Source organism: Epithele typhae, assembly GCF_022376455.1.
Source record: "Epithele typhae strain CBS 203.58 chromosome Unknown BXZ73scaffold_14, whole genome shotgun sequence".
NCBI lineage: Eukaryota > Fungi > Basidiomycota > Agaricomycetes > Polyporales > Epitheliaceae > Epithele > Epithele typhae.
This window is the reverse complement of record NW_025954205.1, coordinates 360,622-375,709: the sequence shown is the minus strand read 5'-3', so window position 1 is coordinate 375,709 and position 15,088 is coordinate 360,622. Positions and strand designations below refer to the sequence as shown.

At 56.7% G+C, this 15,088-nt stretch overlaps 4 protein-coding genes across 4 annotated transcripts; all 4 read left to right on the top strand.

Moving 5' to 3' along the window:
- Window positions 1-101: 101 nt before the first annotated feature.
- On the top strand, window positions 102-1,619 carry BXZ73DRAFT_99911 (uncharacterized protein; the record flags this gene model as incomplete). The annotated part of the gene is made up of 8 exons (XM_048028163.1): window positions 102-204; window positions 256-298; window positions 352-586; window positions 651-666; window positions 812-962; window positions 1,012-1,120; window positions 1,179-1,298; window positions 1,356-1,619. 8 exons carry the CDS (start codon window positions 102-104, stop codon window positions 1,617-1,619), a joined length of 1,041 nt encoding a protein of 346 aa, XP_047879486.1.
- Window positions 1,620-2,432: 813 nt separating this feature from the next.
- BXZ73DRAFT_44506 (uncharacterized protein) lies at window positions 2,433-3,473 on the top strand (the record flags this gene model as incomplete). The annotated part of the gene is made up of 2 exons (XM_048019351.1): window positions 2,433-2,620; window positions 2,684-3,473. Coding segments are annotated over 2 exons (978 nt in total), but the record flags the coding sequence as incomplete, so codon positions are not given.
- A 551-nt stretch (window positions 3,474-4,024) lies between these two features.
- On the top strand, window positions 4,025-5,268 carry BXZ73DRAFT_76353 (uncharacterized protein; the record flags this gene model as incomplete). Its single annotated transcript, XM_048022405.1, has 4 exons — window positions 4,025-4,594; window positions 4,658-4,825; window positions 5,062-5,139; window positions 5,224-5,268. The coding sequence occupies 4 exons, from the start codon at window positions 4,025-4,027 to the stop codon at window positions 5,266-5,268; spliced, it is 861 nt and encodes a 286-aa protein (XP_047879484.1).
- Window positions 5,269-13,832: 8,564 nt separating this feature from the next.
- On the top strand, window positions 13,833-14,756 carry BXZ73DRAFT_76352 (uncharacterized protein; the record flags this gene model as incomplete). The annotated part of the gene is made up of 3 exons (XM_048022404.1): window positions 13,833-14,414; window positions 14,479-14,646; window positions 14,700-14,756. 3 exons carry the CDS (start codon window positions 13,833-13,835, stop codon window positions 14,754-14,756), a joined length of 807 nt encoding a protein of 268 aa, XP_047879483.1.
- Between the last annotated feature and the right edge of the window lie 332 nt (window positions 14,757-15,088).

The window sequence follows — 15,088 nt, the reverse complement described above, 5'->3', positions numbered from 1 at the left end:
TAGCCTTTTTGAGGAGCGCGTGGGGGCTCTTATATTCCCCTTCGAGTATCACCACGCTGCCAGCTAACATACCCCGTACCTGTCCTCTCCTGGCCATTGAAATGGTCCAAGTCAATGACTTTGCGCTGGACGCTCTGCGAACGGATGTCCTTGCAGGCTTCCCTCTCCTGTTTGTTACGACGGGGCTATGTGCCGGCATGATCAGTACGCCTCTTGACTCTCGGATGCATTTGCGTTACTGACTCACTCCCTTAGCGCTCCTGTCCATCGTCTTCGTGGCGACGATATATGTTCTCATGTACGAATTGTCTCTGATCTCCAAGCATCTTTCGCTCACTTCAACGACTGCAGCCGTAAAGGCATCCGGCTCCGATCAGTAAAGATCTTGCTCGCCGCGGTAACATTTCAGTACATATCCACCATCGCCTACTACGCGTTCCTGCTCGGAGGTGTCGCGCGCGAGAACGACGATCTACTCAGCGTCGCCAATAGCTTGAACGACCCCGATTACGTTCCCCCTGCGGACGGCCTGCCTTTATATTCCGTCACGGTCGGATGGGTCATCACGGCCTTGTTCAATGCGAGCGTACGTCCATGATCCACCTGTCGGAACACGCCCTTTTGAAGCTAACGTTGCTACTCGTTCACAGTCCTTTGTCAGTGACGGTATCGTATGGTGGCGTGCATTCGCGCTTTGGCCCGGAAACAAGCTTGTAAGAGTGATCTGCGGGGTGTTCTTCCTTTCGTTGCAACGCGGGTATCCCTCTTTTCATCACCTTGCCCCCAAGCTGAAACCGGGCCGCTGCTGTAGCGATCGGCATCATAGGCGCACTCTTGTCCGGCAAACGGTCTCATCTGTCATCAACGATGTTCATCTCACGGAACGGGTTCGGACTGGCGTTCACTCTACTGACGCTGACGTCGAATATCATCCCGACAATGTTGATCGCATACCGGGCTTGGTACGCCGTCCTTGTACTCGTTTAAGCGTCTCATCGAAGCCCTGTACAGGAAGCACCGGGAGTCGCTGTACGTCGGCGAACGGCGAGCGCTGCGATCTCCCGCACTTGGCGTGCTCCTGCTGCTCATCGAGTCCGGCGCTGCGTATGCGATGGTCTGGGTGCGTAAACGCGCCCCCGCACCGTGCGCGGCCCTAACGCCGCCTGCGCGCATCGTAGATCCTCGTCGCCACCTTCGAGATCACGGGCGTCGCAGATCCCAACGGCGCGGTCGCGAAGCGAACCGTGTCCTCTCCCCTGTTCAACGAAGTCTTCGGGCTGTGCCTCACCTCCGTCGTCGTGAGTGCTCCCTGCGGCGGCCGTACGTCGCGCGCGCGCTCACACACCCTCGCGCAGGCGCTGTACCCGATGGTGATCATCATCGTGGTCTACACCCGCTTCTCGCCGCTCGAGCACGTCTCCATCCACCTCTCCACCAACGTCAACTTCTCCCAGCCTTCTTCCCCCGCCTCTATGCCTTACGCCCCCACGCCTCTGCCTTACACCCCCACTTTCGCGTCGTCCACCGAGCAGACCCGCAGCGTTTCGGAGTCTGCCGGTCCCGTCTCAATCATGGTCGGCGGCCACAAATCGTTCGACGCTCAGACCACGCCCGTATAACGGAGTGCCGTACCTCGTTCCTGTCCCGTAGTCTTGTTGTATTGATATCGCACGTGCGGTCCACCCCGTGTCGGGATTTGTAGAATTCTCTGCCGTGATGCACGCACCGCGCGCGAGCTGGTCGCACTCTCACGCCGGGGCGACGATCTTTCTGGGAGCTTTTCTGGGAGCCGTTTATAAGGTTTAAAATCCACGTGCGGTCAGAAAAAGCATTTCTATGGGTTTCTATGGGCGAGAGAAAACCTTACTTGCCTTTCTCTCGGCTTTAATGTGGCACTAGAAAGATGGTCGCCCCGGTGTGTCAGGCTGCTGCGCGCTCCTTGCGACGGCATTCTCCGGGTCCTGGTCTCCGGGACCCCGTACACCCTATGAGCAGGCCAATGCCGCATTCTGACCTTTTCACCTGCCACCAGGCTATCGGACGCCAGACCTAGATGTAGCAACGCTGCTTGCAATACGTTTTGGGGTCCCAAGACAGAATCGAACATGAAGATCTCTGGGCTTCAGTTTTGACTCCGTGTCCTGCGTTCTGCGGCATTGCACACGCTACCGCAGCACTGCACCATATATACCGCCCACGTCTGCAGGAAGCGGGACACATCAACTTTCTTTGCACCATCGTACCGCACCTCCGCAATGATCCCTGACACCACCGCCTCAGCCGAACCATATCACAACAACTATATACTCGATGCCATCTTGGCCACTCGGAAGATCTCGTGCCTCGAGCAGCTCGTTACCCTTCGTGCAAAGGTGCGATGACCTTGTTAGCTGATATTTAAAACCCCTTCGCTCATCAGAAACATCTGGCAACAGGGGTGGAAGAGCGAAAACCTCGAAAATGCGTATAAGAAGCGACGGGCTGTCGTGAAGCAGCCAAAAGCACAAGCAAACTCGGAATATTTCTGGTTCAAGCAGATGAAGACCGTGATGTCTGAGATTGACAGTTTCGAAGTGGGATTGATCCCTCCTTCCGGCGAAGTCAAGTTTCTCGACATCGGGTAAGGCTCTCAATGTCATCGAACTGCGTTTTTCACACACCTAGACATCTTATCCACCCCCAGCTGCGCTCCTGGAGGGTTCAGCTCCTACATTCTCGCCAAGAACAGCCAGGCTCAGGGCACCGGCGTCACGCTCGACACCGCTCAAGGTGGCTACCGTCTTTTACTCGAGGAACGCTATCAGCGCCGCTATACCCTCGTCATCCAAGATCTCCTCCAGCTTGACTTCACCCACGACAGCGAACCCCCTCCAGTCCCCCTCGCCCCCATCCCGCCGTCACTGCGCGACCACCAATACTCCCTCGTGATCATCGACGGCCACCACCTCCGCGACTACCGCCCGGCCGAGCCCCTCGTCCACGCGCCAGACGCGCCCGCCCTTTCCTACCTAGTCTTCCGCGACGCCTTCTTCCTCTCCCAGCTGCTCCTCGCGCTCGGCGCGCTCGGGCCCGGCGGCACGCTCGTCGTGAAGCTCGCGCACGTCGACTTCCCGCACACCGCGCAGACCCTCTTCCTCCTCGACGCGCTCGCGGAGCGGCGCCTCGCGCTGTGCAAGCCGCGCGGCTGGCATGCCGCGCGCGGGACGTTCTACGCGGTCGCGCGCGGGGTGCGCGTCGACCGCGCGCGCCCGGAGTGGCTCGCCAGGCTGCGCGCGCTGTGGTGGGAGGTGCGCTTCGGCGGGGAGGGGGAGGGGATGGGGCGGGCGATGCGTGCGGGCGAGCTCGAGTTTGTTGCGTCCCCTGAGACGATCGTGGGGGAGTGGTTGGATAGATTGGTGGAGCTGGCGCTGCCGGTGTGGGCGGGGCAGGTGGACGGGATGAGGGAGATGTTCGAGCAGAAGGGAGTGCGGTGACGATTTTGTCACTTTCCGCGATCCTGGAGACTTGTTTATCCGCTTGTGTGGCCTACGATGGAGGGTTTGAGGCATTGTGTATTCCTAATTTCTTCGGTTATTATGATGGCCCTCGTCCACAGATCCATTTGGTGTTGGACGTCTCCGAGATCAGACAAGTTCCAATTGCCGAGCAGGAGTCCCAAAGGAGTCCCAGGCGATGTGTACCGTTGTGACTCATGTGAGCGTTACACCCAGGGTGTAACGACCATTGGAATATGTCACGCGTGGCACGCTTGCCCTCTTCCTCCTCCCACCCAACGGCAACCATGTCTTCATCGAACTGCTCCCTTGCTCGTCTCAAACCATCGTGCACAAGAAAATACTCGTAGCGCCTGCATTACCGTCAGCCAAGCTGTCTCAGCTGACAACATGGCCATGGCCCGCACAACGAGTCCGCCTCACCAGCCTCCCCGGCGGCGCATATAGTCTCCTCCACGCCTCCGACGTGACCCAGATCTACTTGCAGGATCACCACCAGAACCACCAGTATCAGTATCAGTATTAGCAACATGCACGCGCACATCCTCATCACTCGCCTCCCGTCGTCTCGCCTCGATGTCGTCCCTCCTCACCCGCAAGCGACCCCATCCACTGTCCTCCTCGCGCTCGTCCTCCTCGTCCTCCTCCAGCGGCTCCTCAACCACCACGGCCTCGCGGTGATCGCCAAGGCCGTTCTCGCGACCCTGTCTCCGGTCCTTATCCTCGCCGCCGGCCTCGTCGTCCTCGCCTTCGACCTCCAGCCGTTCCTCCCCGCGGCCGGAGCCGTCGTAGGGGCTGGCCTCGGTGTGCTCCGGCTGTGGCTCTTCAAGACGTCGCTCCGCCACCACTCGGCACGCCTCTCCGCGCGGGGGGCGCAAGCGGAGGCCGATCTGCTGGCCTTCGACGCCGTCGCTACTGGAGTGCTGTCGGCGCTGGGGAGGAGCGCGCGGAAGGAGGCGGCGGTCGCGCGGCCAGAGCTCGAGCTGGCGGGGTCGGCCGCGGCGCCCGTGGCGCTGGCACAGGGGTCGGTGTTGGATGCGGTCATCGATGGGGAGGCGACGGCGTTGCGCGAGGCGGAGGAGGGGAAGTTCCGCGCGGAGGTGCGTCTGAGCGTTCGTTGGTGTTTGCGGGGTTGGTAGCTGACAGGTGATCTGTCTGAGCAGGTCAAGAGCGTTGTGGCCATGCGGACGGATCGGACGTTGATGGACGCGGTGAGGGGGTCAATGGAGATGCAGGACGGTCGGGTTGTCGAGATGGACGAGCTGGAGGCGGAGTACGAGAGAGCGAAGGCTGAGGTGGAGGGGCTGCACGCTTGGGAGGCTCAGGTTCGGGTGAGTGTTCTGCTGTTTGTGCGTGCGCTTCCCGCGACTCAATGCCGCCGTGCACAGGCTGCGGTTGGGCGAATCCAGAATTTGGTGGACGAGCGGAGGCAGTCGTGGGCCGGGTTCGATGAAGAACGACGGGCTCGACGGGAGCTTTATGGGGATGGGGATGCACCGGGATAGCCGTTTGGGTACGTCCTCCCGCATTCTCTATGAACGCGCGACCTCATCATTCCTTCTGACAGGCAGCCGTATGGGTGTGGCGAGATTGCTCTTTCGTGGCCATCGGGTCGCTGGGCGAACGCTCATGGCGGGGTCGTACGGTGCGTGTCTGATTCTACGTTACCCAATGCATTTGTCGCTAACATCGGCCCTCAACAGCATATGCGTCTCCCATCGCCATGTAGCTGTGGAACCCTTATCACATATTGCGTGTGAGGTCCTATGCATAGGCCCTTCCGGTGCGACTTGTAGGAGACGAGTCCGTCGCTGATTCCTTTCACACTCATTGCTCCCCGAGCCCTGGCAGCGTGTGCACGCCTTGGACCTTCATGTCTCGCTTCCTATATCCCCGTTCCCTGCCCACATTATCTTCGTCTGGCTCGCTCGTTTCGCGTCTTCCATCTCCATGGTCTCTCTCTTGATCTATTCTCGGTCTCTTTGCCCAGTTCAATTTCTTTATCTACTCCGTGGTTCGGTTTCTTCTCTCACCTTTGATATATCCATTCTTTCTTTTACGTGTCCCGTGGTTCGTTCAGTCTGTCGATGTCTTTCGGTACCTACACGTCCCGCAATCACATCCTTTGACAATCCTGAATAACTCTACGCGACCAAATCTTAGTCTACTTGTGAGTGCGTCGCGATCCTTGCCTCACGTAATGACAGGAGAAGAAATCTCTGCCGTGATAGACCAGTTGGTGACTCGGAGAGCCGAGGGATAGTGAGGCCTGCATGTCGAGATGCACGCCCCTAAAGACGGAGCGCGAAGGTAGGGATGAGATACCCTCCTGAAGTCGAACGACGAACAGCGGGAAAAGATCTCGATTCTCGAGCAACATATGCGCGCGCTAGCGGCATTGACTCGAAAACTTTGCTGAGCGCGACGTCACAGGCACGTGCGAGAAAACTGTCACGGTGCACGGTCACGGTGCACCCGGAAACGCGTCCTCCGGACTAGTTGTCTTGACCTTTCTCCCTCCACAACGTACGCATATTCCCTACAACGTATGCATTTGCCTCAGCTCCCACTGCGACGACACGAAGCATGCTCCGAACCTGGCTGAAGAACGAAGATCAGGTGGCTCATGAAGTGCACACCGACTCTAACGGCTGTCGCTCAAACTGCAGCCCCAGTGTTACGGAAATTTGCCTTTTCCAGTAATCACGCAAGTCACGGTGTTAGTAAGCAGCGCGCGGCTCCGACGCCCAGCCACGAGGCTACCGCGCGCCGTACAAGAGCTCACTTGAGCGCCTCATGTACAACCGGGCCGTGGAGAGTGACCGCGCGCTCCTGCACGTTGCCTCTTGTGCCTGGAGCGTACCAGCGCCCTGACTACGTAGTTACTTCTTCCAGTATCGTACGCAGACGCCTCGCGCCTTTCGTGCGATTGCTCTTTGTATTTCCGTTGACTCTACCCGACATGTGAGTGCAAGCAGGCGAGCTAACGCTGCAGCACGCGAATGCACGCGCGACTCACATTGACTCATGTACATCGTAGCTAGCGAATATAAAAGGGCCCGCTTCTGGAGGAGCAATCTCCAGAAGCTGTTTGGGCTTTCGTACCTCCAATCTCCCTCGCGAGTCTCGGCCGGTGCGCTATCTAATCTCGTAGATAGCCGCGCGCGCTAAGGCGTCTCATAAACAGCTTCTACCAAACCCCACACCTACTCAAAACCCCACTCGCCGCGGAATCAAGCGCGCGAATACACGAGTACGGTTCTACCACACCCCCTACACCCTCACCGCTAACGCGACCTGCCTCCAGTGTCCGCGCGAAGCACTCCCTCTATCCTCCCACTCACCGACATCTTCGCCGACGAGTCGACTGCGACTCCACCGCGAGACCGCATCCGTCCCAACTTCCTCGACGACTATCCGCCACCCTACGAACCGGTAGCCAACTACCTCCACCACTTCCTTCACCTCGACCGCACCGCTTTCCCGCGCCCGTGCTACGAAGCGCTCGACCAACACGATCGCACGGTCCGTGGTTACCTCCGCCGCGTCAACACCAACTACGCGGAGTCCTGGGATCTCACCGGTGACTACTCAGACGTGCGCTACGGCCTGCAACGTTTCGAAGCCTACTACAACCTCCGCGAAGGTCTTCCGATCTTCTCTCCCGCGCACTACGAATCCCTCATCACCCGCACCTGTGTCCAGACGGACGAACCCATCGCGTACGGAACTCCCGCTGGAATTCTTCGTGATAAGCTTTCTGCTATCGACCTTGACACCACTACAGCCTACCGCGTGAGCGAGCACGATAGCTATTGGTTCGCAGCAGACTGCACTACGGTAGACGCCGCTCCCGGCACCGCCCCTGCTTACCAATACATCGAAGGAGGCCCCTGGACCCACGTGTTCTACCGCTTCGATTGGCTCCCTAACGGCCGCATTGTATTCACCTTATCCACTGAAGACAACGAGAGGAGACGTACTCGCGTAGCCACCTTTGACAACCTCGATCCCGGCGAGAACGCCTTACGTTTTAATTCTCTCGCCCCCAACCTCCAATTCGGCCTCATCCTATACGTCCTACCCATTGGAGAGTACCTAGAGTACCTACGCACTCGCCACAGCCTCCACATCCTCCCACGCCTCGAGCGTCAGCTAGTGTTCCACGCCCTCTACTAGGTTCAGACAGTCGTGTAGACAGAACCTCGCCTAAACAATTCCCACGCGAAAAGCGCTCAGCCGTCTCTTCGCCGACTTGCCCGAATCACTCGACTCCTAGGCTCCGCAACAGTTCCTCAACGTGTCGCGACCACTCCGGTGCGAAGGGCGCTTTCACGCGCACAACGTCGAAGACGACTACGACGCGTACAGACCAGAGGGTACCAGGCAACTCCAACGTTGCGAACATAATCCCTGTCCCCGGCGCTACGACGATACCACCAGCGATATCCGCCGTTTCATCTCAGCGCGCTGGGCAGAGATCATCCCACCACAAGAGGAAGAAGTCGAAGAAAACTTCGAAGACCCCGACGAGACCGTTGTTGATCCCACCACAACACCTCCTTCCGAAACGCCCGACATTAGCGACACCACATCCGAACCTGATCAAGGCCCAGACGGAACTCCGCCACCAACTGTACCACCAACAACGACAACGATGGCGTCACAAATTGACCCCGCACAGTTCCAAGTCGTTGTCGACATCCTCCGACACCTCTCCGATCACGCCACTACCGCTGTACCTGTCCAAGTTAATGTTCCCCCAGTGACAGTAAACGCGACCAACACGTCTCCGGCATACTACCGGAAGAAGGAACCGGAACTGTTTGCAGGCGATAGAACCAAATACGTCAACTGGAGGAACGAGATGAAGCTCCTAACCCGAGGAGGTCCCATAGAAGACATTGTCGGATACGTGCTCTCATTCGTGCGCGGAACGAATGCCATAGAACAATGGAAGAACGCGTTCAGAACCACTCACGACGTCAACGGTCGCTGGGACTTCACCGACCATGAAGCTTTCTGGGATGCGATGGACGCAGTGTTTCTAGACAAGAATGCTAAGCGACGAGCGTTCCACGACCTCACGCTGTACCGACAGGGGACGACCAACGCAGTGGACTTCTTCATAGAATTCGAGCGCCTTGTGCTAGCGGCTGGACTATCCCTCACTGACGGAACAATCGTTGAGATGGTCTTACAGAAGACACGCAAAGACCTCCTCAAGGACATCTACAGATCACACATCCGCCCCGCGACGTACCAGGAATGGAAGACCCGCATCACAGACCTGGACGAAGCAGACCGCGAGTTCGGACTTATGCAGCGCGACTCGCACGCGACCACCAGTACTGCGCGCGCGACGGTCAACACAAACTCGCGCGCGAACCACAACGAAACACCACCAAGGCCCGCACCATCACGCCCGCTGTACGAACCTAGGACGGACCGACGCGAGCCAACCGGGGTTACCTACGGAGGAAAAGGACAACCTATGGACATCGACAGGCTGAACGCGCAAAAGTGCCGCAAGCCCGAGTGCGCCGCGCGCAAGGATCAAGCCGGCACGTGCGGATCACCCTGGCATATTCCGAACCGCCCGACGCAGACGCTGCGCGCGTGGGAATCCGTCGAGCGCTCGGAGTTTGTCGATGCTATACGCGCCTGGGTCTCCGAGGAGCCCGAAGACTTCCTGTCGCAGGGTTTTTCGTTTGGGACGGAGTTGCTGCACGACCCCGTTCCCCCCTCGTAATCAATTCCGTTCTCCCTCAATGTACTATAGCTACTAAGAATCGTTTCGCTTGCCTACCTGTATACGAAGTTCCGGACCTAGCGAACACTGTAGATTCCTCTGTTCCTTATGTACCTACCGAGAGAGCGTCTTCACCAGTGAAGCGCGGCAGACGGGAATCTGTACTTAATTCTCTCTCCAATACTACCAAAAAAAGAACGAAAACTCCGAGTGCAGCGGAACAAAACACACCCAACACTTTCGGCATCAACCGCATCGGACCCAAGCTTTTCAGCGTGGTCAGAGCGCTAGGTTCTAAGCGACAAATGGACATCCCGCTAGAGCTTGAGAATCCAGAAACCACCAAACGAACAAGTGTGCAGGCCCTACTAGACACCGGGTGTACAGGATCATGCATACACCGCGATCTGGTACGACGAGCTGGTTTAACCATGCGTGCCTATGACCGACCCATACCTGTACACAATGCGGACGGCACACCAAACATAGGTGGAAGTATAACCCACTACGTAGAAGTGTTCATCACAATCGGAAATCACCGAGAAATGATGCACTTACTGGTCACCGACCTAGGCAAGGCCGATCTATTCCTCGGACACGAATGGATCCAGCACCACAACCCACAGATCGACTGGCAAAAGAAGTCTGTGGAGTTCAGCCGCTGTCCCCACACTTGCGAACACGTTCTGGATGAAGGTGAACGCGTGTTCATGATGGACGTCCCTGCCTACTTGCATGCAAGAAGAGCTTCAGTAGCTATGGATATCGCCATTGAACAGAGCAAGAAACGCGCCCCCGCAACGTTTGAAGAAGTGGTTCCCGCACATTATCACGACTTCAAGGACGTGTTTGAAGACAGTACATTCAACACACTACCCGAGCGACGCCCATACGATCACGCTATAGAACTCCTGCCTGACGCGAAACCATACTGTGGAAAGGTGTATCCAATGCCCCGACAACACCAACAAGCACTGGATGAGTTCTTGGATGAGAACCTGCGCACTGGACGAATTCGATCCTCTAAGTCACCATGGGGAGCACCTTTCTTCTTCGTAAAAAAGAAGGATGGTAAGCTAAGACCGGTACAAGACTATCGCAAGTTGAACTCCATGACCAAAAAGAACAAGTACCCACTACCTCTCATGTCAGATATCTTTGATCGCCTCAAAGGAGCCAAGTACTACACCAAGCTCGACGTGCGATGGGGATACAATAATATCCGCATGAAAGATGGAGACGAGGAGAAGGCTGCGTTCATCACAAACCGAGGACTGTTTGAACCCACGGTTATGTTCTTCGGACTATCAAACTCTCCCTCAACCTTCCAAATGATGATGAACGACATCTTCCGCAACCTCATCTTGCAAGGCAAGGTCATTGTGTACCTAGACGACATTCTTATACTCTCGCAAGATCTTCACGAACACAGACGCGTTGTACGCGAAGTGCTCAAGATCTTGCGAGACAACAAACTCACCTGCAAACCCGAGAAGTGCGAGTTTGAAGTACAAGAAACTGAATATCTAGGACACATCATAGCGCCAGGAATTATCAAGATGGACCCCGCCAAGGTAGCCGGTGTCACCGAGTGGCCAACTCCGACCTGCAAGAAACACGTACAAGGGTTTCTAGGATTCGCGAACTTCTACAGACGATTCATCAAAGACTTCTCGAAAGCAGCCGGACCCTTAAATCGCCTGACAGGCGACGTAGAGTGGCAATGGACACACGAAGAACAGAGCGCGTTTGAAGCTATCAAGAAACTGATTACGAGCGCACCTGTCCTCGCTGTCCCCAACGATTCAGATCCATTCAAGATCGAGTGCGACGCCTCAAACTACGCGCTAGGAGCCGAGTTATCGCAGAAGCAAGACGGGCAGTGGCGAACCATAGCCTTCCTATCGAGATCTCTGACAAGTGCAGAAAAGAACTACCAGATCTATGATCGTGAGATGCTGGCAGTAATACACGCACTTGACGAATGGAGGCACTTCCTACTTGGAGCCGCACATCCCGTAGAAGTTTGGACAGACCACAAGAACCTAGAATACTTCCGAAACCCTCAGCGCTTAAGTCCCCGACAAGTCCGGTGGCTACTTGCAATAGAAGAATACGATCTCGAACTCAGCCACCACCCAGGGAAGACCATGGGGAAGCCAGACGCATTATCACGACGACCCGATCACACTGCCGACAAGGAAGAAGTCGAGAACGAAGTACTGTTGAAACCACATCTATTCCGCAAGACTACAATAGATGGAACTACGAATATCATCACATCCGTGACAGACTTAATGTCTAAAATGGATGAAGATATACGTAACCGTGTGGGCATAAACGAAGACTACGTTCAGACCGAGGACGGCCTGATCTATAGGAGGGGGAAGCTTGTCATTCCTGATGACAAAGCGCTCCGCGGACGCATCATCGGCGCGCATCACGACTCTGTTAGCGCTGGCCATCCGGGCCGGAGCAAGACTCAAGATCTTGTGCAACGTTCATACTGGTGGCCAACGCTACGCAAGGACGTCGCAAAGTACATCATAGGGTGCACCACATGTCAACGAACGAAAATACGCACGCAAGCCAAGTCAGCCCCACTGCATCCGCACGAGATTCCTAGTCGAAACTGGGAATACATCTCTGTAGATCTGATCACGCACCTACCAAGATGCCTCGGCTTTGACTCCATATTCGTGTGTGTAGACATGAAGTCCAAGGACGTAATTGCAGTTCCATGCCTCGAAGCACTAGACTCAGAAGGATACGCAAACATCTTACTCAAGCACGTCTGGTCGCAACATGGACTCCCACGCAAGATCACATCGGACCGAGGACCACAGTTCGTATCCAACTTCACGAAGAGCTTGTACCAAAAGTTAGGAATACAGGGAAACCCAAGTACGGCGTACCATCCACAAACAGATGGGCAAACTGAACGTATGAACCGAGAAATCAAGAACTACCTCCGCATCTTCATCAATCACCGACAAGACGACTGGGTCGACTGGCTACCGCTCGCGCTCTTTGCATATCGCAATCGACAACATTCTGCCACTAAGTTCTCCCCCTTCTACATGACACACGGCTTCCATCCGTACACTGGGGTAGAGACACACAAGCCGGCAAAGAGCGAATCAGCCGAACAGTTCAAAACACGCATGGATGATATTTCTGAAGCCGCTACAGAAAGCCTGAAGGCAGCACAGAAAATCATGAAGGAGAAATTCGACCGACACCGCAATCCCGCACGAGATTACCAAGAAGGAGATCTCGTGTGGTTGGAAGCGCTAAACATCACCACTGTGCGTCCAAACAAAAAGTTGGAGCACAAGCGCTACGGTCCCTTCAAAATCCTCGCAAAAGTCGGCGCAAGTGCATACAAGCTGAAGCTACCCAAGGCTCTCAGTGGTATCCACCCCGTGTTCAACGAAGATCTGCTTACCCCTGCATTCGCCCCCGAGTTCAACAACCAAGAGCGCTTAGAGACCATGGCGCCTGAAGGTGTCGACAAGCCCGAAGAGCCCGAGACCGTGGTAAACTCCAAGTTCGAGTCCGGTACTGTGCAATACCTCGTCAAGTGGAAAGACAAGCCCATCTCCGAGAACACCTGGGTCCCCCGTGGAAAGTTGTTCGATAAGTACAAGGATCTAATCGACGACTACCACAAGCATAATCCTACCGCCCCCCGACCTTTCCGTCTACTAGGACCACGCGCGCGTCTAGTTCAGATCACGGACCCTTTGGATCACGAATGGGATAAGTGGTCGCGCAAATGGGACAGATGGAAAGGAACGATGACTGTTCCGCTTCGCGTCTGGACTCTGGCCTGAATCGTGAGGACACGATGTTAGAGAGGGGGGTGATGTTACGGAAATTTGCCTTTTCCAGTAATCACGCAAGTCACGGTGTTAGTAAGCAGCGCGCGGCTCCGACGCCCAGCCACGAGGCTACCGCGCGCCGTACAAGAGCTCACTTGAGCGCCTCATGTACAACCGGGCCGTGGAGAGTGACCGCGCGCTCCTGCACGTTGCCTCTTGTGCCTGGAGCGTACCAGCGCCCTGACTACGTAGTTACTTCTTCCAGTATCGTACGCAGACGCCTCGCGCCTTTCGTGCGATTGCTCTTTGTATTTCCGTTGACTCTACCCGACATGTGAGTGCAAGCAGGCGAGCTAACGCTGCAGCACGCGAATGCACGCGCGACTCACATTGACTCATGTACATCGTAGCTAGCGAATATAAAAGGGCCCGCTTCTGGAGGAGCAATCTCCAGAAGCTGTTTGGGCTTTCGTACCTCCAATCTCCCTCGCGAGTCTCGGCCGGTGCGCTATCTAATCTCGTAGATAGCCGCGCGCGCTAAGGCGTCTCACCCAGCCTACTCCAGTCCGACGTGATGCCGATTTCTCCTTCCCACATGAGCCGTAGGGGATCTGGACTGCAGCGTCAGCCTCCGGGCGGCCCGTATCCACAGGCGCGAAAAGGTCAGCCCCGTCAGCCCCGTCAATGATGCATATAGTCTGAGCCCGCTCCAGCGATGAACCCGACGCAACACAGCACGAACCTCCCACCATCCACTCGACAATGCACGCGCATACCATCGTCTCTCGGCTCCCCTCCTCCCGTCTCGACCTTTTTCCCGTCCCTCGCACCCGCCCGAGCCCGAGCTTCTCGTCCACCCTCTTCGCCCTCTCCCTCTCCCTCTTCATTCAGCGCCTCTGCCACCACCGCGGCCTCGAGTCTGCCGCCAAGGTCATCTTCGCTGTTCTCTCCCCCGCCATACTTCTCGCCGCCTCTCTAGCCGTCCTCATGTTCGAGCTCCAGTCCTACCTCTTCCACCTCTCCTGCGCATCGCTCTCCATCTATGTCTGGATTCAGCTGCGATCCTTGAGTCGCACGACGGGACGCATCGAAGCGGGACTTGCGTCTGTCGCCGCGATATCGAAACGCACGGAAGCCGGGGTGAACGACCTCCATTCCGTCCTGTCCGCTCTTCGCGCCAAGTCTACGCAGCTCGACGCGACGCACATCAAAGCGGACGCGGCGCTGATGGAGAAAGAGGCGCGGCTGGTGGTGGCGGCGGCGAGGCTGGCCGATAAGCGTGCGGAGGCGGCGAGGATGAAGGAGGCGCGGCAGGCGGCGGAAGCTGACCGGGCCTGGGCGGAGGTGCGTCTCCGTCGACTTCGACAGTCCCTGAACTGTGGCTGACCATGCGACGACCGTGTCGTAGGCGGAGGCGGAGTCGCACGAGCGGTCGTTTATGGCGAGGAGGGATCTGCTGGAGAGTAACCTCCGCACGGTTCATGTGCAGGCAGAGTATATTCGCAAGCTGCGCGAGGGGATCGCATGTTACAATGAGGAGGCGAGGACGCTGCGCGCGAAAATCGACGGGGATCTGGTGAGTTTGGATGCACATGCTATCTTCTTCGTGTGGCTGAGGGCTCGGTACAGTGGAAGTTGTATCGGACGCAGGCGGTCTTGGGGGACCGAAAAGCATCGTCGGCGTAGCTTGGCTCCGCACCGAGCGATGAAGGTCCAGGTTGAGCGGACTGCCCAAGGTAAGTGGTTTTCCGTCGCTCAGACCGTTGGAGGTTTCATTATACGCTCACGAACAGCATGGATGGGCGACATTGGGTATACCCTACACTTCATATCCTGTCCGCACGTTTTAATGGAAATGTTGCGCCCATGACTCGCGCAGGAGGTCTACCTTCCCGTCGCATAGGCTGTCTCTATATTTGCCCCAGACGCTTCTGCGTAGTATCCCAGAGTTCACTTGTACCGTTATCAATGTGTGTCGCTGGACGCCACGGCGCATATACTACGCGCATGCTCTACGC